This window comes from Microcaecilia unicolor, chromosome 2 (genome assembly GCF_901765095.1).
Source record: "Microcaecilia unicolor chromosome 2, aMicUni1.1, whole genome shotgun sequence".
NCBI classification, from domain to species: Eukaryota; Metazoa; Chordata; class Amphibia; order Gymnophiona; family Siphonopidae; genus Microcaecilia; species Microcaecilia unicolor.
Window position 1 is genome coordinate 430,929,266 of NC_044032.1, and position 23,417 is coordinate 430,952,682.

General features: G+C 45.3%; 1 protein-coding gene across 8 annotated transcripts in view; it reads left to right on the forward strand.

Annotated features, from left to right (window-relative positions):
- The window catches only part of SGMS2 (sphingomyelin synthase 2), a 186,406-nt gene that overhangs the window by 150,157 nt on the left and 12,832 nt on the right, over positions 1-23,417 (forward strand). For all 8 annotated transcript variants that reach the window (XM_030190784.1, XM_030190785.1, XM_030190781.1 and 5 more), the window contains 3 exons: positions 1,873-2,570; positions 15,852-15,969; positions 21,811-21,964. In XM_030190784.1, coding sequence (XP_030046644.1) covers positions 2,119-2,570; positions 15,852-15,969; positions 21,811-21,964 — 724 coding nt within the window. In that variant the 5' untranslated portion in view covers positions 1,873-2,118. The remainder of the gene's footprint in view (positions 1-1,872; positions 2,571-15,851; positions 15,970-21,810; positions 21,965-23,417) is intronic.

Here is a 23,417-nt window from a genome sequence, read left to right on the forward strand (position 1 = left end):
GGCGTATGTTTCGGGCGTGCGCAGATCCATTTTTCAGTGCACCTGTAAAAAAGGCCTTTTTAAAATTTTGGCCGAAAATGGACATGCAGCAAAATAAAAAATTGGTGTGTGTCCATTTTGGGTCTGAGACCTTACCACCAGCCATTGACTTAGCGGTAAGGTCTCACATGTAATCCTTGCGGTAATCGTCTACATGTGTACAGTGATGATTACTACCCAGTTTCTGCTGCACGCCAGAAAATAAAAATTATTTTCCGGCATGCGTGGCAGACGTGCATCAAAAATGAAATTACCACAAGGGCCACGCGGTAGCTGGCCAGTAACTCAAAATTGACGCGCTTTGAGTGCGTATAGGTGCTTACGCGGTTTAGTAAAAGGGCTCCTTAGTTACCTGAGTTGTAGCTCAAGGTGAGTTACATTCAGGTACAGCAAGTATTCCCTTGACCTTTGGAAGGTTCACAATCTAAGTTTGTATCTGAGGCAATAGAGGATTAAGTGACTTGCCCAAGATCACAAGGAGCAACAGGAGGATTTAAACCAGACTTCCTTGGTTCTCAGCCTGCTGTTCTCTGCATGTTTCTATGGAGCCAGAGTGAATAAATGTTTTACAGCAGCAGTTCTCAACCCAGTGATGGAGGCCAGTGGCATACCGTGCAGGGGCGTAGCCAGACAACAGATTTTGGGTGGGCCTAGGCAAGAAGTGGGTGGGCACCAAATGTTCTCCCTCACCACCACCACCAAAAAAATATCTCAGCTAGTGGGAAAACGCTTCTTTCCACCTTGGCAGTCTGCAGCAGGCATGCACTGAAAACTGAGCATGTGCAGGTGCTAGTATCGTGGAGAGTAGCATTTTCGTTAACATCAGGGGAAACTCTTCAGCTGGTGGAGCTTGGGATCCCCACCAGCTACCGCTAAATGTGTGCTAATGTTGGGTGGGCCTGAGCCCTAAGAGGGTGGGCCCAGGCCCACCTGTGGCTACACCACTGATACCGTGTCTCTTCAGTGTTCAGTGGCCAATATTTACATTTGCACCTCCCACCCAACACATCACATCATAAAAGCCATGTGCTATACTTCTGTGTGTTGAACTTCCAGCTGTTCCTCTAGTGGCCTCCTCGGTGTTTCCCCTGGGGGCCATGGCTACCTCCAGACCCCCTTGTCTGTATGCCACTGATGGAGGCACAGCTAACTGGTTTTGTTTGTCAGGATATACTGAATGAATATACATGAGATACATATTCAAATACTGGGTCCCCAATGTATGTAAATCTATCTCATCCATATTCTCTGTTTATGTCCATCACTGCTCATCTTCAGAGAGAAAATATATTTTTTTTTATTACATGTGTACCCCGCGCTTTCTCACTCATGGCAGGCTCAATGCGGCTTACATATACAGGTACTTATTTGTACCTGGGGCAATGGAGGGTTAAGTGACTTGCCCAGAGTCACAAGGAGCTGTGCCTGAAGTGGAAATCAAACTCAGTTCCTCAGTTCCCCAGGACCAGAGTCCACCAGCATAACCACTAGGCCACTCCTCCACTGTGCAATAATCAGCCTCCTTTTTTATTGGCAATGAAAATGTTTTTTTGACCCATACGTTTATTTTAATCCCGAACCCATTGTAAAAGGATGACTTTTAAGCCATTGTTTACAGTATGAGGGAAATTTTGGTGCTGAGAACAGAGGCTCCTAAGTTAAGATGAAAACAGGTGCCTAACTTTGGAAATCTAAATTAAGTTCCTAAATGTACTGTAGGAGCCGAGTGTTTTTTTGAATATCATTCTCTGAATATGTTGAAGGAGGTCACAAATTAAAACCAAGATTTGTTATAAAATCAATGTTTCTAAATATCATCTGGTTGTCTTACAGACTACAAGATAACAGACCTTGAGAGGGAAGAAGACAAATTCTTTGTTTCTGCAGCTATTCCTCTACCACCACCGAAGTCTACAGATGAAGAACTGTTGTATAAAGATGCTGAACAGAGTGATGTTGATATTTTGGTTTTCCCATTAACCAAGCAATATTAAAGGAAAAAAAATCTGCCACATCAGTATAATATTAATTTCAAGTAACGCAGTTGAAAAAGAACTAGAGACATTTATTCTCAACGCAATGGATGCCATCGAGACCGCAAAGCTGGAAGAACACATGGAGGCACCACACGACATTCCAAATGGCTTCACCAGGTCATCGTCCTCAGTGAGCGAAGATGAGAAAAACACTAATGGCAAACCAAAAAACTTACCCAATGGCCTGAGAAAAAGTGCAAAGAAGTTTCCAGATTACATCAAAATTTCTATGCCGCTGGATCCGAGGAACAAGTTTCCTTTGGAATGGTGGAAAACGGGCATCGCTTTTGTGTATGCTCTCTTCAATTTAATACTAACGACTGTCATGATCACAGTTGTGCACGAAAGAGTGCCTGCCAAGGAGCTCAACCCTCCACTGCCAGACAAGTTCTTCGATTATATTAGTCGAGTGGCATGGGCTTTTTCTGTATCAGAAATAAATGGGATCATACTGGTTGGATTATGGCTAACCCAGTGGATGTTTCTCAGATACAAGTAAGTAGCCACATTTGCTGTATTGTCTTTTTACTGGTTCTTGGAGCTCTCCTATGTTCCAAGTTTTTTTGTTTTTAATTTCAGAGGCCTTTCTTGAACAGTTTGTCAACAGTATAGATCAGGAGTTCTCAACCTGTTCCTTGGGAAATATCTTGCCAGTCAAGTTTTCAGGACATCCGCAATGAATATATATGAGATAGATGTGCATAAAATGGTGGTAGCACATGCACATTTATCTCATGCATATTCATGCATGTGGATTTGGGACACTAAATAAGAACATTTGGATCCGAAAAGGAACACTGGAATATGGACTGATATAAGAACTATTTCACTATTTTTCAAGCTTTGTGTAATGTCTTATTCTTGGACTTGTGTATAGCTTGGGTTGGTAGTAGGTTGAGAAGTATCAGACAAAAATCATTGGATTAAGGGATGAATGAGTGATTGTGTGTATGAAGGATTAGAGGAAAATAGGGTTAGATTTTTCATGGTAAAACCTGATTTATAATAAAGTTGTGCAAGAGATTGTAAGAACTTGAAAATAAATATTTTTTGTAAGCAATTTAAAATTCTATAGTGGTTACTGAGTGATGAAATAGTAATATAGTATGTAACATCAGTATAGTGATAGAGCTCAGGAGGTGGTGAATGCATATTCATTGTGGATATCCTGAAAACCTGTCTGACCCAAGGACTGGATTGAGAAGCTGTGGTGTAGACAGTGAACATCAAATCGGTACAACTGAAGCAAGAAGTATGCAACAGAAGAAACTGAGGGGTCCTTTTACAAAGGCGTGGTAGGCTTGCAGCCTGTGCCAGAACAAGACTACCACCAGACTAGTGCATCCTCCTGGCAGTAATTTTGGATTTGGCGTGTGCCCATAATGCTGGGAAAAATTTTTATTTTTTTATTTGCTACCGCACGTGGAATTTTTGGCGTTAATCAGCAGTTGGTGCTCACACACAGGTAACCACGCATGATCCCGTACCACTAGATCAGTGGGTGTCATTAAAGGCTCAGGCTGTAAATAAGCGCTCACTGGTTTCAATTTTACCTCAGGCCCAAAAGGCCTCAGGCCCTTTTTCCAAGACGCGGTAAAAACTGGCCCAGTGTGTGCCAAAAACATGCACCTGCTACCGCGGGCCACGTTTTGCCATACTTTAGTAAAAGGACCCCTTAGAATGAATTATCCCTGTAGCGGGGAGGGGGGGGAGGGGACTTTTGTTACAGCAAAAATTGTTCTAAGGAATACAACAACATACCTACCCCCCTAGGTAACTAGAAATATTTTGGTTGCCCCCCCCCCCCCCCCAAAAAAAATTTTTTTTCTGTACCCCGCAAGTATGAAGAAGCCTTTACACAGTCAATTATTATGACCCCACCACCACCATCACTATAAGTACACTATAAGAATCTTCCACTCTGATTTTAACAGTGACTAGTTAAAGCACATTATCAATGAGTGTCTAACCCAGGGGTAGGCAACTATAGTTCTCAAGTGCCACAGGTACATCAGGTTTTCAGGATATCCACAATGAATATGCATGAGATCAAGTTTCATGCATTACCTCCATTATATGCAAATCTATTTCATCCATATTTATTGTGGATATCCTCAGAACTTATGTAGCACTCGAGGACTGGAGTTGCCTGTCCCTGGTCTAGACCTTATGGACAATTCAGCAAAATGTTCCCCAGATCTTTTCCCACTTGTGCAGAGTCTTCCTACTTTCAGCAATCACTTTCTATTTCATAAATATGTGGTTTATTCAACCATTTAAGAACTGGCGGGAGATGCTCACTTTTCCAACGTGTAGCAAGAATCCCTTTTGCCTCATTCACACTATGATTTGTTAAACTTTTGTTTGGCTGTAGATATATCTTGTAATTGTTTGTTTAAAAATATCCAGATCCTATAGAATCGAAATGCCCAACTAGTGCTGCCAACTGTAATGGATTGCTTTCCAAAAGACCCTCGCTTTCCTGCAGGACCACCAGATATGACCAATAGATCCCCATTCTTCACGACCTCTTATCTTCCCTCTCCCCACACCAACCTCTTCCAGTTTTACCAGCTTAGTTGTAATCTTAGCTGGTGCAAATTGCATCTCTCTCAGAAAGCTGGCCCCGGGAGTTAGTTTATAAGGCACTTCTGCTACCTTCACTCTGCCTTTCCCTCCATTCTGTATTTCTTCAAACCACTTCACCATGTTGTAGTTTATTTATTTATTTAGATTTTGCTCACACCTTTTTCAGTAGTTGCTCAAGGTGAGTTACATTAGGGTATTCTGGATATTTCTCTGTCTCAGGAGGGCTCACAATCTAAGTTTGTACCTGAGGCAATGGAAGGTTAAGTAACTTGCCCAAGATCACAAAGAGCAGCAGCGGGATTTGAACCAGCCACCTCTGGATTGTGAGACCGGTGCTCTAACCACTAGGCCACTCCTCAACTCTCCCTGCTGCATTCCTAATGATTTTGTGCCTGTCTGCAGGGTAGTTTTATAGCAGGGCACCTGATTTACGTGATCAAGGCATTATTCCTTCGTCATCTCCAACTTATACCATTTTTAGGAAGAATCTCAAAACATTTTTTTTTCAAAATTTTGTATTATAGGATAATTTGTAATAGGAATATATTTGTCCTTATATATTAAACACCACTTAGTTTTAACAGTGCTTGTCCATATATATTCTCATCACGTAACTTGACTCTGATGGCTTCAGTGGAAACTGGGGTTGTGATAACTGCTGTTCATATATGTATATGGACAAACACTGTTAAAGTGAGTGGAGGAGTGGCCTAGTGGTTAGGGTAGTGGACTTTGGTCCTGGGGAACTGAGGAACTGAGTTCGATTCCCAGCACAGGCATCTCCTTGTGACTCTGGGCAAGTCACTTAACCCTCCATTGCCCGCTGCATTGAGCCTGCCATGAGTGGGAAAGCACGGGGTACAAATGTAACAACAAAAAAATATATACCCCACTTCCCCTCCAATGTAGGATTAAGCCTATACCATTTAACTGAGGAACTTCCACACTTAGCTAACCATTTATCTTAGCTCCAAAACTGTCAAACCAATACACATTACATCATACTAAGTATTATAAACATATTTCTTCTGTCTAGTACATTATTATGTCCCCTCCCCTCCACACCAAATGAAACGCCCCTTTTATCTATACCGATATCAGGGAACTCAGTCCTACTCCTTAATCCTTCCTTAGGATGAACCTCTTAAACCCCTTAATAATACAAATCCTTCGCCGCCCAACTCCTAACTCCCAGATCATCTAGCCCCTAACCTCCCACACCCTCTTCTCCCCCCAACTCCCCCCTTAACCCTTTCTTTCTCCCTCCCCCCTCCCTCCCCAACAGAAGGAGCATGTCCCATGAACAGAGGGATCTACCGTCATCAGCATTTAGTACTTGTCTCTGTGGAAGAATTTTAAAAGTTGTGTATGCACATTCTTGCCACAGAAGCTGAGTGGCCTGTTACAAGAGGACCCCAGGCTGGAGCATTCACAAGACCTGGTAACATTCTGGTCAATATTCATCTGGCGACAGTCGATGTGTTTTTAAGTGGTGACTTCTGCTGGCTAAATTAGACCCAGATACTTAGGGCTGGGCTATTTCCAGATTCAAGCATTTTATATCGGGGCATGCACCCCACTTATGCAGGTTTTAGCTAATATTCAGCCAGGTCCTGCATAAGACACTTCTCAGGTCCTAGCTGAATATTGGCTGGGACCTACTTAAGGGGATCTATTTGGTCAACCAACTGCCCTCCTGATTCCAAACACTCTGCTGCATCTCAGCACCCCTCCAGATGAATCCTTTTGCCAACCCTGACCCTCCAAGAATCCTCGGGACTTACTCAGGGGCCATCCCTGGTGGACTAGTGGACCATTTTGTACCAAGACCCATATGGGGCAGGAGCACAGGGGGACTGCTTCTTCCCTGTCCCACTAGACTCAGGGCATGCCCAGTCAGTCAGGTTTTCAGGATATCTAAAACCCATATGAAAAATTAAAAAGGTGGGAATATAAGCCAGGCTATCCAAAGAATGGAACCAAATTATCTTTTAAAAAAACAAAGTTTAATAATTTCCAAACAAATAATATAACAATAACACATTAAAAATGACTCGACACAACGTTGTGTTTCGGCCGAATAGGCCTACATCAGGAGTCTATAAACATAAACAAACAATGGATAAATAAATTAAGCATAAAAAATAATAATAATATACAGCAAAAATTATACTGAAAGAGGAACATATATAGTTTATCAAAAAGATCAAAGAAACCATATAAATGCAAAGAATAAAATTCTATTAGCAAAAAGCCAATTAAAAATTATACATGTATATATATATATATATATATATATATATATATATATATATGTATATATATATATATATGCCAAATAATATGTCAAACAAACATACTGAAGAAAGGAACATTAAATAAAAAGAAGCAAAAAAATGATGAAACCAAGAAACAAATTGAAATATACATACATGGAGATAATGAAAAAAACTAACCTTATTAATCAAGTTGAAATTGAATATAACACATCAAAGGAATCTCAAAACGCAGATAAAAGATTCCAAAGATCTTGCAGATAAGATCTTAAAAATGGTCTGTAGAAGACAGAGAAAAATTTTTTTTTGCAAAAAAGATCGTATAATCACATGTGTGATTAACATACATGAGCACAGGGGGACTGCTTCTTCCCTGTCCCACTAGACTCAGGGCATGCCCAGTCAGTCAGGTTTTCAGGATATCTAAAACCCATATGCATGAGAGAGATTTACATGCACTGTCTCCTTGGTTTGTAGATCTATCTCATTCATATTCATTGTGAATATCCTAAAAGCCTGACTGGCTGAGTTGAGAAGCTCTGCAGTACACCACCAGAGATGACTCAGAGAAAGTCCTGAGAGTTCTTGGGGAGTCAGATAGGGAGATCAACTCAAGAGGATTTTGAGTTGGGGTTGGGGGGGGGATTTAGTCAAGAGGTGCTGAGTTGGAGCGGATCAAAACAGGGGTCACTGAGTTAGGGTGGTGGGATTGGATCAGGGTGATGCTGAGTTGGAGGGGATCAGAATAGACGTTTGCTGAGATTGGGATGAAGGATTGGAGCGGATCAAAACGGGTCACTGAGTTAGGGTTGTGGGATTGGATCAGGGAGATGCTGAGTTGGAGGAGATCAGAATAGACGTTTGAGATTGGGGGGAAGGATTGGAGCGGATCAAAACGGGTCACTGAGTTAGGGTGGTGGGATTGGATCAGGGAGATGCTGAGTTGGAGGAGATCAGAATAGACGTTTGAGATTGGGGGGAAGGATTGGAGCGGATCAAAACGGGTCACTGAGTTAGGGTGGTGGGATTGGATCAGGGAGATGCTGAGTTGGAGGTCATCAGAATAGACGTTTGCTGAGATTGGGGGGAAGGATTGGATCAGTGCCTTGCCAACTGCAACCCGGAAGTTGTATAGGTACCAGCCGATATTCAGCGCTGGCACCTTGATAGTTAAGCTGCCAAAGATAGGACATCCTTTTGTGTTGTCATATTTGGCTGCTTAGTTATGTGGACACCAGCACTGAATACAACCTGAACCTGCATAAATGCCAGTTCCTCCCCAGCACCACCCCAGGCTGCACCTCTACTGCCTGGTTGTAGAGTGGGTGGCTAGCGCCAGTATTCAGTGGCAGTGTCTGAATATCGTTAGCTGGCCTGCTCAGTGTGGTTTAATTGGTCAGGGGCCTCTCCTATCTGCTTAAATCTTGCTGAATATTAACCATTTGTCCTCTCATTGTCTCATATTTTTAAGGTCAATGAAGGAAAATATTGTAGGGTGCCTATTCCTTCAGTCACTTTTGTGACCCCCCCCCCCCCCCCCTACTCTGTTGTTGGTGCTCAGTTTACTCATAAGTACATAAGTACATAAGTAGTGCCATACTGGGAAAGACCAAAGGTCCATCTAGCCCAGCATCCTGTCACCGACAGTGGCCAATCCAGGTCAAGGGCACCTGGCACGCTCCCCAAACGTAAAAACATTCCAGACAAGTTATACCTAAAAATGAGGAATTTTTCCAGTCCATTTAATAGCGGTCTATGGACTTGTCCTTTAGGAATCTATCTAACCCCTTTTTAAACTCCGTCAAGCTAACCGCCCGTACCACGTTCTCCGGCAATGAATTCCAGAGTCTAATTACACGTTGGGTGAAGAAAAATTTTCTCCGATTCGTTTTAAATTTACCACACTGTAGCTTCAACTCATGCCCTCTAGTCCTAGTATTTTTGGATAGCGTGAACAGTCGCTTCACATCCACCCGATCCATTCCACTCATTATTTTATACACTTCTATCATATCTCCCCTCAGCCGTCTCTTCTCCAAGCTGAAAAGCCCTAGCCTTCTCAGCCTCTCTTCATAGGAAAGTCGTCCCATCCCCACTATCATTTTCGTCGCCCTTCGCTGTACCTTTTCCAATTCTACTATATCTTTTTTGAGATACGGAGACCAGTACTGAACACAATACTCCAGGTGCGGTCGCACCATGGAGCGATACAACGGCATTATAACATCCGCACACCTGGACTCCATACCCTTCTTAATAACACCCAACATTCTATTCGCTTTCCTAGCCGCAGCAGCACACTGAGCAGAAGGTTTCAGCGTATCATCGACGACGACACCCAGATCCCTTTCTTGATCCGTAACTCCTAACGCGGAACCTTGCAAGACGTAGCTATAATTCGGGTTCCTCTTACCCACATGCATCACTTTGCACTTGTCAACATTGAACTTCATCTGCCACTTGCACGCCCATTCTCCCAGTCTCGCAAGGTCCTCCTGTAATCGTTCACATTCCTCCTGCGACTTGACGACCCTGAATAATTTTGTGTCATCGGCGAATTTAATTACCTCACTAGTTATTCCCATCTCTAGGTCATTTATAAATACATTAAAAAGCAACGGACCCAGCACAGACCCCTGCGGGACCCCACTAACTACCCTCCTCCACTGAGAATACTGGCCACGCAATCCTACTCTCTGCTTCCTATCTTTCAACCAGTTCTTAATCCATAATAATACCCTACCTCCGATTCCATGACTCTGCAATTTCTTCAGGAGTCTTTCGTGCGGCACTTTGTCAAACGCCTTCTGAAAATCCAGATATACAATATCAACCGGCTCCCCATTGTCCACATGTTTGCTTACCCCCTCAAAAAAATGCATTAGATTGGTGAGGCAAGACTTCCCTTCACTAAATCCGTGCTGACTTTGTCTCATCAGTCCATGTTTTTGTATATGCTCTGCAATTTTATTCTTAATAATAGCCTCCACCATCTTGCCCGGCACCGACGTCAGACTCACCGGTCTATAATTTCCCGGATCTCCTCTGGAACCTTTCTTAAAAATCGGAGTAACATTGGCTACCCTCCAGTCTTCCGGTATTACACTCGATTTTAGGGACAGATTGCATATTTCTAACAGTAGCTCCGCAAGTTCATTTTTTAGTTCTATTAATACTCTGGGATGAATACCATCAGGTCCCGGTGATTTACTACTCTTCAGCTTGCTGAACTGACCCATTACATCCTCCAAGGTTACAGAGAATTTGTTTAGTTTCTCCGACTCCCCCGCTTCAAATATTCTTTCCGGCACCGGTGTCCCCCCCAAATCCTCCTCGGTGAAGACCGAAGCAAAGAATTCATTTAATTTCTCCGCTACGGCTTTGTCCTCCTTGATCGCCCCTTTAACACCATTTTCGTCCAGCGGCCCAACCGACTCTTTGGCTGGTTTCCTGCTTTTAATGTATCTAAAAAAGTTTTTACTATGTATTTTTGCTTCCAACGCTAATTTCTTCTCAAAGTCCTTTTTTGCCCTCCTTATCTCCGCTTTGCATTTGGCTTGGCATTCCTTATGATCTATCCTGTTACTTTCAGTTGGTTCTCTTCTCCACTTTCTGAAGGATTGTTTTTTGGCTCTAATGATTTCCTTTATCTTACTGTTTAGCCACGCCGGCTGACGTTTAGTCTTTTTTCCCTTTTTTCTAATACGTGGAATATATTTGTCCTGAACCTCCAGGATGGTGTTTTTAAACAGCATCCACGCCTGATGCAAGTTTTTTACTCTGCGAGCTGCTCCTTTCAGTCTTTTTTTCACCATTTTTCTCATTTGTCGTAATCACCCTTTCTATAGTTAAACGCTAGCGTACTTGATTTCCTAGTTTCACTTCCTTCAATGCCAATATCAAAACCGATCATATTATGATCACTGTTATCAAGCGGCCCTCGTATCGTTACCCCCCTGCACTAGATCATGAGCACCACTAAGGACTAAGTCTAGTATTTTTCCTTCTCTTGTCGGCTCCTGAACTAGCTGTTCCATGAAGCTGTCCTTGATTTCATCAAGAAATCTTATGTCCCTTGCGTGTACAGATGTTACATTACCCCAGTCTATATGCGGGTAATTGAAATCCCCCATTATTATTGTGTTGCCCAGTTTGTTTGCGTCCCTGATTTCCTTTAACATTTCCGCATCCGTCTGTTCGTCCTGGCCAGGCGGACGGTAGTACACTCCTATCACTATCCTTTTCCCCTTTGCACATGGAATTTCAATCCACAGTGATTCCAAGGAGTGTTTTGCTTCCTGCAGAATTTTCAATCTATTTGATTCAAGGCTCTCGTTAATATACAATGCTACCCCTCCACCAATCCGATTCACCCTATCACTACGATATAATTTGTACCCCGGTATGACAGTGTCCCACTGGTTATCCTCCTTCCACCAGGTCTCAGAGATGCCTATTATATCTAATTTTTCATTTAGTGCAATATATTCTAACTCCCCCATCTTATTTCTTAGGCTCCTGGCATTCGCATATAGACATTTCAAACTATGTTTGTTGTTCCTAAGTACATCATGCTTAGTACTTGACAGTATTAATTGGCAATCTTTTGTCTGATTTTTATTGTTATTTAAAGATACCCGATCTACTACAATCTCTTTTGCAACCTCACTATCAGGATACTCTATCTTCCCTGTTATGGTGATATCTTTGAAAGATACCTTATCCCGAACCATGCTCTTTTGAGCGACTGTCGGCCTTCCCCCCATTTCTAGTTTAAAAGCTGCTCTATCTCCTTCTTAAACGCCGATGCCAGCAGCCTGGTCCCACTCTGGTTAAGATGGAGCCCATCCTTTCGGAATAGGCTCCCCCTTCCCCAGAATGTTGCCCAGTTCCTAACAAATCTAAAGCCCTCCTCCCTGCACCATCGTCTCATCCACGCATTGAGACTCTGGAGCTCTGCCTGTCTCTTGGGCCCTGCGCGTGGCACAGGTAGCATTTCAGAAAATGCTACCCTGGAGGATCTGGATTTCAGCTTTCTACCTAAGAGCCTAAATTTTGCTTCCAGAACCTCTCTCCCACATTTTCCTATGTCATTGGTACCCACATGTACCAAGACAGCGGACTCCTCCCCAGCACTATCTAGAATCCTATCTAGGTGACACGTGAGGTCCGCCACCTTCGCACCAGGCAGGCAAGTCACCAGGCGATCCTCACGTCCACCAGCCACCCAGCTATCTATATGCCTAATGATCGAATCACCAAGTACAACAGCTGTCCTAACCTTTCCCTCCCGGGCAACATTTGGAGATATATCCTCGGTGCGAAAGGATAATACATCCCCTGGTGGGCAGGTCCTGGCTACAGGAGTACTTCCTACTTCACCAGGGTGATGCTCTCCTTCCAGGAGACCTCCCTCCTCCAAGGTAGCACAGGGGCTACCTGACTGGAGGTGGGACTTCTCTACAACATCCCTGTAGGTCTCCTCTATGTACCTCTCTGTCTCCCTCAGCTCCATCAAGTCTGCTACTCTAGCCTCAAGGGAACGGACACGTTCTCTGAGAGCTAGGAGCTCTTTGCATCGGGCACACACATATGACACCTCACCAATTGGGAGATAATCATACATGTGACACTCAATGCAAAAGACTGGATAGCACCCCTCTCGCTGCTGGACTGCTGACTCCATCTTAGTGTTTTTTGAGTTTTTCCGTAATTTAAAACTTGCTAAAGTATTAAGGATATCAGCCTATCACTACTCAGGGAGGGAAATTTTCAAAGCCATTTATAAGGCTTAGTGATTTAGATTGTGAGTTGACTAAAAAGTGCCCTACCTCAGCATTGCACAATGTGTGTACATTAAACCTCATAGAGAAGAGGCAATCCCAGGCTAGCTTTAGGTTGGGAGAGGAAAATAACATGCACAGATTGCATTTTCAACCCTATGCAACTTATTTTCCAGGGAAGAGGTGACTGCAGATGTCCACAGGTACAGATTACCCATGGCAATAGGGTCAAACTGAGAGTGGTCTGGGCCCCAGGCACTGAGGGTGGTCTGGGACCCCGCCCGGCCACTGCCTGACTCCCCCCACCCCCCACCGCCGCAGCCAACACTCCCACTGCCCCTGGTGGTCTAGTGGTCTCTGTGGGGGGGGAGGAGCATGCTCTTTCCTGCCCACTGCTCTGCCGCAATTTCCCCCACCTGCTGACATCGTTGTGTTTTCAAAATGGCGGCCAAGACTTCCCGTGGTAGTCTCACAGGCCTCGACAGTCTCGTGAGACTTCCGCAGAGAGTCTCAGCCACCATTTTTTAAGTATGGTGGTGCCGAGCAGGAAAGAAATGTTCCCCCTTGCAGAGGCTACTAGATCACCAGTGGCGTGCCTTTAAAGATAGGACCGGGGAGGGCTGTAGTGTGCGGCGGGCATCTGGGCAGAGTCTTGGGGCTCCCTAGAGTCTCTGGGCCCTTGGGTACTGCCCAGTTGCCCGAATGGTCAGGCTGCCCCTGCATAGGGTTACCATTCGTCCGGATTTCCCCGGACATGCCCTCTTTTTGAGGGCATGTCCGGGGCGTCCGGCGGGTTTTGCCCGCACGCACGTTTGTCCGGAGTTCTGGACAAACGTGCGTGCGGGAGGGCGTGCGTGCGGTTGCGTGATCCAGATTTGGTGCCGTGGGTCTCCCCTCCCCTTCCTTACCATCTTCCCTGGTGGTCTAGTGACGTATTTGGGGCAGGAAAGAGCCCCCTCTTTCCTGCTTGGAGCGCTGCCTTGCCCATCCTCTTCCTCGGTCTCGGCTGGGGATTCAAAATGGCCGCTGAGAGTTGGTCTCGCGAGGCCGCTTCAACTCTCGGCGGCCATTTTGAATCCCCAGCCGAGACCGAGAAGGATGTAGGCAAGGGCAGGCAGCGCTCCGGGCTGGAAAGAGGGGGCTCTTTCCTGCCCCGAAGACATCACTAGACCACCATGGAAGATGGTAAGGAAGGGGAGGGGAGCATATGACGGGGGGAGGGGAGTATGTGATGGGGGGGTGCGGGAGGGGACTATGTGACGGGGGAGGGGGAAGGGGCGTGGTGGGGCGGGCGGGGGCGTGGCATGTGTCCTCTTTTTCAGAGGACACAAAATGGTAACCCTATCCCTGCATAGCAAGCTCCATTTATTTTTAAATTGAGAAAACTTGGAACAGAGCTCATGACTAAAAAGCATCTGTGGTCCTTGCCCCAGGGTAGACAGCCTGAAAATCCTCCCTCCCCCCCCCCTCCCCCAACGGAAACAGATTTTGTTTTCTCTTGTTGTGGAATTTCTACAGTGTGTTTCACTGTAGAATTTGTTTGGCTTGCTTAGGGCACATGGATGTCTGTTTCTGGATTCGGTGTGAATGTTCTTACTCTGAGTATGTTGGTCTTGCTTTCAAGACCTCTTAAAGCGTAATATCCTTAAAGCTTTAATATCCAAGAAGTATAAGCTCTTTACATTAGCACATACCTGAAGTCTCTTTATTTTCTGGAATTTACTTCATTGAATAATGTAGCTAATTTATTTACTCAGTCCGTAGATTCTCAGAAGTTACTGCCCCAAGGCAAAGGACTTCATAATTCTGAAAGCTGTATTGGTGGGTGGAGATGGAAATTTGAAGAGAAGGAAGCTTTATGACAGATGTGGGAGAGTGGTCAGGTAGATGAAGGCAGTTCAAAAATGGGGTGCAGGAATTGTGAAATATCTTAAAAGAAAGGATTAACGAGCAGAGCGGAAATAAAGACAGATTCACTGTAGGAGAGCAGGAGGACATGTGCTGTCCGAGACAAGATGGAGATTGTCAGGCTCGTGGAGACAGAGGTCAAGGAAAGGCACACACAAGCCCAGGGAGGAGGAGGTAAAGGGACCAATAGGGACAGAGCCTGAGATCAGGTACCAGAGGTGGTCACAGAGGGTAGTCGATTGGAGAGAAGGGTTATACCCTGCTGACCCATTGGAACAAAGATAATAGGAATAATCAGGAAATGACAGCGTGTGGACAAAGCTAAGAAAGGTAAGAACCCTTTGCAGGAGGAAAGGCCACTAATAATGAACTTTATACAAACAAGCAGGGGTGGCTACAGTACATGTGAAACTACATTGCACACAATGCATTGCTCATATATCTTTGCAGGGAGTGAATGCAGCAGTAAAAATCCTTAGAAGTGAGAATAACAGTAAAGGCATTAAACACATTTTAGGGCTACACTATAAAAAGCAGCATAAGGCTGCCGGGGGCAGAATACTTGCTGTAATAAGGATCAGCACATGTGAAACAGACAAGACCCACCAAGCATTCCTAGGGCCCCCTCGTGACCTTCCTGATTGAAGGGTCCTTTTACCAATCCGCGGTAAAAAGGGCCCTGCGGTAGCGGTGGGGGCCATTTTTCCTGCGCACCAGGGCCATTTTTCCCGCAGCAGGTAAAAAGCCCCCTCCCTCCTCACAAAAAAAGGACATGCGGTAAGAGCACTTACCACCATCCATTGAAGTAGTAGTAAGGGCTCCCATGGCAACCAGGCAGTGAGTGACGCTACCTGATTACCACCGGGGTTAGTGCCGCACTAGAAATTTGGGAATATTTTCTGGCATGCCGGAAATGGCACACGCGCAAGCTGGAACTACCGCCTGCTGCGCGGCAACCCTTTCGTAAAAGGGCCCCCTGAATTTTGGGGAAGAATGTAATATTCCATCATTCATTTCTACAGAACATTTCTTCACAACACAAACCAGTTCCTAAGTTGTATAATGTTTATGCTTTCCATGATGTAATAGTATATGTTTGTTTGTTTGTTGTTTTAGTAATTAGTCATGCATTTCTTCAAAGTGGCTGTGATGTCATGAGGTTACTGTGCAAGAAAGTACATGATTCTGCTTTACCAGCTAAGGTTGTTCTTTGCTTTCAGATCTATAGTGGGAAGGAGATACTTTTTTATAGTTGGGACTTTGTACCTCTATCGTTGCTTTACCATTTATGTCACCACTTTGCCTGTGCCTGGAATGCACTTTCAGTGTGCGCCCAAGGTAAGACCTCATCTTTCCAAGAAGCTGAATCATCTGTGTGTATGTGGGTGGGGGGGGGGGAGGGGGGTGATAACCTGAATGAAAAGTGTGGTGTTTTGAAACAAGTCTGTGTCGGTGATATTGATTCATATAGGATGGTACATAGGCCAGTAATGTGAAACATGGCATGTCAATACAGCGTGCCACTGGGATCACATCCCAACCACAAGTCCCTGGGTTTGGAATCCATGCTCCAGGTCTCCAGAAAAGTTCCCAAGTTCAACAGGGCCCGTAGGGCTTTGAAAAAGCTGTTACATCCAGCAGCATGTTAAACACACACCATATGAGACGGAGTTCCCGGTGATACGAAACGGGTTAAGAGGTCAGGCGAAAGCCATGGGAAATGAGCTGGTGTTGAATTGCATACAAAGATTTTTATGCACTTCAACCCAGATAAATCTGAAGTGCAGAGCAAAAATAACTGGTGCACCACAGGCAAACAAGCACATTGAACCTCTCATTGTCATGCCACTGTGTTTTTAACCTTTGACAAATGGGGCTCTGGGTGGCTCTCAGTTTCAGAGGGAGGAGGCAGCAGGTAAGAAGTGCCCTGAACTGATGCCTCTTGCTGAGTAGAGAGCAATGCACAGGGGAGGGGGAAAGACTTCTATTAGCAGTGGTGACTCTGGTCTCTCCCCTCCCCATCCCCCCCCCCCCCCCCCCCCCCCCCCCCCCCCGTTATTTTTTTCTGCCTGCAGCTAACGTACCAGGACAAAAGTTTGGCCTGGGCACCATTAAATTAGCACATCTGAAAGGGCCTTTTCTAAACATTTCAGTCCTATGCATGTGCCTAGTTTGACTATATATTAGTCCTGTCTTGCTCAACTGGAAAGGCTAGATGTGCCTTTTAGTCTTTATTTGCTCTCCTTTACTATGTTACTCTGTCACTGGGACGTTGACCCTTATACCCCCTGCCACTCTCAGGACACATTTCCAACATTGCTTATTCAGCTCAACTATTGTGTTTAGATGAGGGATAGAAGAACAGAAAGGTAAAGGAGAAGGGGGAGAAGAATTATCAAATATGTGAGGTGCAGAGAGAGCAAATGAAAAGAGGCATATGGGGGGGGGGGGGGAACGTATACCCAAGAAAATGTAATGCCTCCAAGGGTTGTCCCTCCCTCAGTAAAGATCCAGTGTCCATGTTCCTACCTGGTGTGCTGCTTACTTTCTAATGCTGGCAACAAATTCTCACATGGTGAGTTTTTAACACTGTCAGCCTGCCAAGTGTGAAAACGATCACGTGTGCTGACCTGGAAAAAGGAGCTAAGGGCTGGAAGATAGGTGTTCATGTGACACCAGGTGGGATGTATTCCTCTGAGAGATACTCAGATCATTCAAGGATATAAATGGGACATGAAGTGAGCAATCACTGTTGGAAAGGAAATTCTAGAACAAGGCATCCTGTTATGTGGCTGGAGGAAGATAGACACAGGTATAAGTACAGAAAGGGTTGTAGGTGCATATATTGGCCTTTCCAATGCAAACATGATAGCAGAATTCAAAAAGGCAAGGTGCAGGAGCAGAGAAAGCAGCAACCAAGGATGATGTCTCCTGGTACAGAGTGATATAAACACGAACCAGGTTCACAAGCAGTGGGCCTATTGGGACAAACAAATTTTTATTCATTCCTGTTAGGGCTAAAGGGCTGATTCACTTAGCCTGTGCACATTTCACAGTTTTCAATGGGGAAACAAGCCCCTTCGAAGATGAGCGAGCTATCATGACGAATGTGTGAGTTTGTGAAACATTTCTGTTTCAACACAGTTTGAAAGGTACAACAGTATCTTTGTTGGATCCACTTACATGAGAGGCTCAGTGTTTGTGAAAACTTATTAAGCTTACTCACATTGAGAATTAAGAAATGTCTTGGATTACCAATAAATTATTGACCCAAGTGTAGCTCCAGTGACGACATTATTCCCTTGCCTTTTGATTTGTAAATCATTACTGTTAGATACTAAGCTGGAGTCCAATTATTTGACTTTGGAAGAAATTAAAGACTTGGGGCCCAGTATTTAAAAGCTGTTATACATTTAGCAGCATCGTCTAAATGTATAAGTACCTTAACCTTGGAGGAGGGAGGTCTCCTAGAAGGAGAGCATCACCCTGGTGAAGTAGGAAGTACTCCTGTAGCCAGGACCAGCCCACCAGGGGATGTACTATCCTCTCACACCGAGGATATGTCTCCAAGTGCTGCCTGGGAGGGAAGGATTAGGACAGCTGTTGTAGTTGGTGATTCGATCATTAGGCATATAGATAGCTGGGTGGCAGGTGGATGTGAGGATCGCCTGGTGACTTGCCTGCCTGGTGCGAAGGTGGCTGACCTCACGTGTCACCTAGATAGGATTTTAGATAGTGCTGGGGAGGAGTTGGCTGTCTTGGTACATGTGGGTACCAATGACATAGGAAAATGTGGGAGAGAGGTTCTGGAAACCAAATTTAGGCTCTTAGGTAGAAAGCTCAAATTCAGAACCTCTAGAGTAGCATTTTCTGAAATGCTACCCGTTCCACGCACAGGGCCCAAGAGACAGACAGAGCTCCGGCAGTGCGTGGATGAGACAATGGTACAGGGAGGAGGGTTTTAGATTTGTTAGGAACTGGGCAACATTCTGGGGAAGGGGGAGCCTATTCCGAAAGGATGGACTCCACCTTAACCAGGGTTGGGACCAGGCTGCTGGCGTCGGCATTTAAAAAGGAGATAGAGCAACTTTTAAACTAGAAACGGGGGGGGGGGGGGGGGGGGGGAGGCTGACAGTCGCTCAAAGTGCATGGTTCGGGATAAGGTATCTTTCAAAGATATCACCACAACAGGGAATATAGGGTATCCTGATAGTGAGGTTGCAAAAGAGACCATAGTAGATCAGGTGTCCTTAAATAAAAGTAAAAATCAGACAAAAGATTGCAAATTAATACTGTCAAGTACTGAGCATGATGTAAATAGGAACAACAAACATAGTTTGAAATGTCTATATGCGAATGCCAGGAGCCTAAGAAATAAGATGGGAAAGTTTGAATATATTGCACTAAATGAAAAATTAGATATAATAGGCATCTCTGAGACCTGGTAGAAAGAGGATAACCTGTGGGACACTGTCATACCGGGGTACAAATTATATCGTAGTGATAGGGTGGATTAAATTGATGGAGGGGTAGCATTGTATATTAACGAGAGCCTTGAATCAAATAGATTGAAAATTCTACAGGAAACAAAACACTTCTTGGAATCACTGTGGATTGAAATTCCATGTGTAAAGGGGAAAAGGATAGTGACCAAAGTTCCCGGGGATGTCATGAAGATGTCATTCATGAAGGCTTGGAAGACGGCTGGAGCATTAACAAGTCCAAACGGCATTACCAGATATTCGTAATGCCCGTCGCGGGTGTTAAACGCCGTCTTCCACTCATCCCCCTCCTTGATCCGCACAAGGTTGTAGGCCCCCCTGAGATCGAGCTTGGAGAAGATCTGGGCCCCCTGGAGGCGGTCAAACATCTCAGAAATCAAGGGAAGGGGGTATTTGTCCTTCCGCGTGATGGCATTGAGTCCCCTGTAGTCAATACAGGGGCGCAACCCCCATCCTTCTTCTCCACGAAGAAGAATCCAGCCCCCGCGGGCGATTTAGAGGGCCGGATGAAGCCTCGAGCTAGGTTCTCTCGAATATACTGGGACATGGCTTCCGTCTCTGGCCGGGATAGGGGGTATACGCGGCCACGGGGAGGTTCAGTGCCAGGTAGTAGCTCTATGGCACAGTCATAGGAGCGATGAGGAGGCAGAATCTCTGCTTGCTGTTTGGAAAAAACATCTCCAAAGGATCTGTAGGGCCCCGGTAACATAACATTGGCTCGATCCAAAGGAAGCGTCACTGGGGCTGGCGAGACCTTATCCAAACAGACCTTCTGGCAGCCCGGGCCCCACGCCGTCAATTCACCCCGGGCCCAATCAATGCAAGGGTTATGCAGGCGAAGCCAGGGTAATCCCAAGATTATGGCCTCAGTGGCCGACGGAAGGACGTAGAAGAAGATAACTTCTTTGTGTAAGACTCCTACCCGTATGGTCATAGGCACGGTCCTGGAGCGGAGAACTCCCCGAACCAGTCCCCAAGCCCCTGAGACAGTGATGGACTGAGGTAACTCCATCGTAGGAATTTGATGAACCCACACCAGGTCCGCGCTGATAAAGTTGCCTCCCGCCCCCGAGTCAACTAGCGCCTCAAAACAAGGGGTATCCTTAATCGCCAGTAGAACTGGCACCAAAACCTGCATCCAAGGGGAGACGGACTTTGGCCCTGACCCGGTCTCCCTAGCCGGTATCAGGGCTGCTGGTTTCCCGACTTCTTTCTCTTCGGGCACTCACGGACAAAGTGCCTCTTCACTCCACAATGCAGGCACAACCCCTTAGAGCGTCTCCGCTGTCTCTCCTGGGCCGCCCGGTCAACCTGCATAGGTTCAGACCCATCGGGCACACCCAGCGACGGGGAAGCAGGGCTCTTGTGCGAGCTCCTCGAGTTAGCCCCTGCAACCTGCTGACCAGCGCGACGTTCACAGGCCCGCTCCCTGAACCGGATGTCCACCTGGGTGCAGAGACTGATGAGGTCGTTCAGATCTGAGGGCAGCTCCCGGCCTGTGAGTTCGTCCTTAATGTTGGCCGAGACCCCATGCCAGAATACCGCAGTCAGGCTTGGGTTATCCCAACCTAGCTCCACGGCCAAGGTCCGAAACTGGATGGCGTACTCGCCCAGAGAGAATCGCCCCTGATGTAGGTTCAACAGCTGAGTCGCCGCCGAAGAGGGCTTCCCGGGTTCCTCAAAGATGAGCCGAAATTGTTTCAAGAGCTCTGCCAAATTATCCAGGAGGGGATCCTTCTTCTCCCATAAAGTTAGACATGGCCATGGGAGGGGCATGGGTGTATCAGTGCATTCCGAAACATTACTCATGTTGTTACAGAACATACTGCCTCAGTGCACCTAACTTGGGCACCCACATTTACACAAGGTTTCAGCAAGCGTAAGTCTGGTTCCTAAAGTCAGGTGCGGGAATCGGCGCGAAGCGCGATTCTGTAAAGGGACGTGTGCCTTTTATAGAATCGCACTTAGCGACGATTTTTTCCAACGCTGAATTTCAGTACCATTTATAGAATTTCTCCCTCCTATGCACATATCTCCAGCATTTAGACATGAACATGTAACATCAACTTTGTCTGCTTATGCTGCTCCCTTGTGAATCCCCCTTAGATTTATGTGCTAAGTTGTTTACACGCATCATTTATAGAATAGCGCCGAGTGGTCAGCCAGTAGTTGTGCGCACAGGTGTATATTTACCTGTGTAAGTGCTAGTATTCTAGACACGTGCACCATGGAATAGTGTGAATTACTTAAACACCATGGCTGGCATTTTTTTTAAATAGTGACTGTTGGGGGTTTTTAAGCAGTTGTCTGCTAATTAGTTTTTACGATGCTTGGTTTTTTATTTTCTTTGCGTATGTTCCAATTTTAAGTCACAACATTAATAACTGTTGGTTTTCAGTTGTTATTCATATTTAATATTGGTTATTATAATGTGTTTTAGGTTGATGATGATATTAGTCTTTTTATATAGTTACTTTCTTTGGTTTCTTATGTTTTGTAATGATCATCATTTTATATTGTGATCCAGCTTACACTGGGTTTTCTGGCAAAGCGAATTATAAGTGTCGAAATTAGATTACATTTTCCTTTTTAATCAGCCTGATTTATTGTATTGTTTCTTGCCAAAAGTATCACTTCATTTCTTTAATGTTTTCTAATATCTGTCTTCTGCTTTCAGCTCAATGGAGATTCTCAAGCAAAAGTGCAGAGGATCCTCAGACTGATAACTGGTGGAGGTTTGTCCATAACTGGGTCACACATCTTATGTGGAGACTTCCTCTTCAGCGGTCATACTGTTGTGCTCACACTCACCTACCTGTTTATCAAGGAATGTAAGTTTTAAATACATTATTGAAATAGCACTAGCACAAATTGAAATTCAAGCTTCTCGGGCAAAATTTGCTGAGTACTGCCTCCTCCTCCCCTCCCCCCCCCCCCCCCCCCCCCCCCCACTTTAGCTGGAGGGAGAATTTCCTCCTCCTTTCCCTTGCTGTTCTCTCCATCCGTTCCCCTAAAACCCTTACATTTTCCAGGTGATCAACACAACACCATTGTATATACCTTTAACGAAGTTGTGTTTTTATTCAGTTAAATTAGCCTGTTCCATAAACAGTCATTCCCAGATGATCAAAAACCCCACACTGTTCCAAACAATGCTCTAAAAATAGCACTGGAACAGCGTGGGATTTTATTGCCCCTATGATCAGAGATAATAGCATGCAAATTTATGTGCGATATTATCTCTGGTCATAGGGTAACGTGCAGGAGGATTGTGCCTGAGCGCATCCTCCTTCACTTGTTTGACAGGTCTGGGCTGTCAAAAGCCCAGACTTGTGAAACACATGGGCTGGAGGTCCATGGGACCACCAGGATCCCCTTAAACAGCAAGGCCCTGGTGGCCTAGTGCCACCATTGAGCCCCCACCCATGCCAGCGACATGGGAGTTCAAGGTCCAGCGGACCTCCAGTCTCCCCGACACAAGTTCAAGGGGGAGCTGGAGATCCAGTGGATCTCCATCCCTCACATCCCCCCCCCCCCAAAAAAAAAAGCCCTGGTGGCCCAGTGGGCCACAAACCAAGCCTTCCAACCTGTTGGTCTAGCGGCCCTGTTCCCCACCCCCCTGTACCTTTAGTGCTGGAGGAGGGAGTAGCACTTGAAAAATGCAACGCCCAGCCCTGCTCAGTGCATCACCACCATATAAGGAAGAAACTTGGGAGGGGACATTGGGGTTCCTGTGGGGGTGTTTCTGTTGGAGGGAATGGAGAACCTGCTAGCATGCAAATGCATGCTGGACAGGGCTCACCATTCCTCCACAATGATCTGCAAACCCTAACACCAACTCTGAGCTTTTGGAACAAGTTAGTTTTTAGTGATTTCCGGAAGTTTAAATGGCCATGTGTAGTTTTCACGGCTTTCGGTAGTACGTTCCACAGTTGTGTGCTTATAAAGGAGAAACCGGATGCGTAAGTTGATTTGTATTTAAGTACTTTGCAACTTGGGAAGTGGAGATGTAGATATGTTCGTGATGATTCAGATATGTTTCTGGTTGGCAGGTCTATGAGGTCTGTCATGTATCTCGGGCCTTCACCAAAGATTATTTTATGAACTAGGGTGCAAATTTTGAAAGCAATACGTTCTTTGATAGGGAGCCAGTGTAGTTTTTCACGGAGGGGTTTGTGCTTTCAAATTGCATTTTTCCAAACATAAACCTGGCTGCCGTGTTTTGAGCGGTCTGAAGTTTCTTTAGGATTTGTTCTTTACATCCCGCATAAATTCCATTACAGT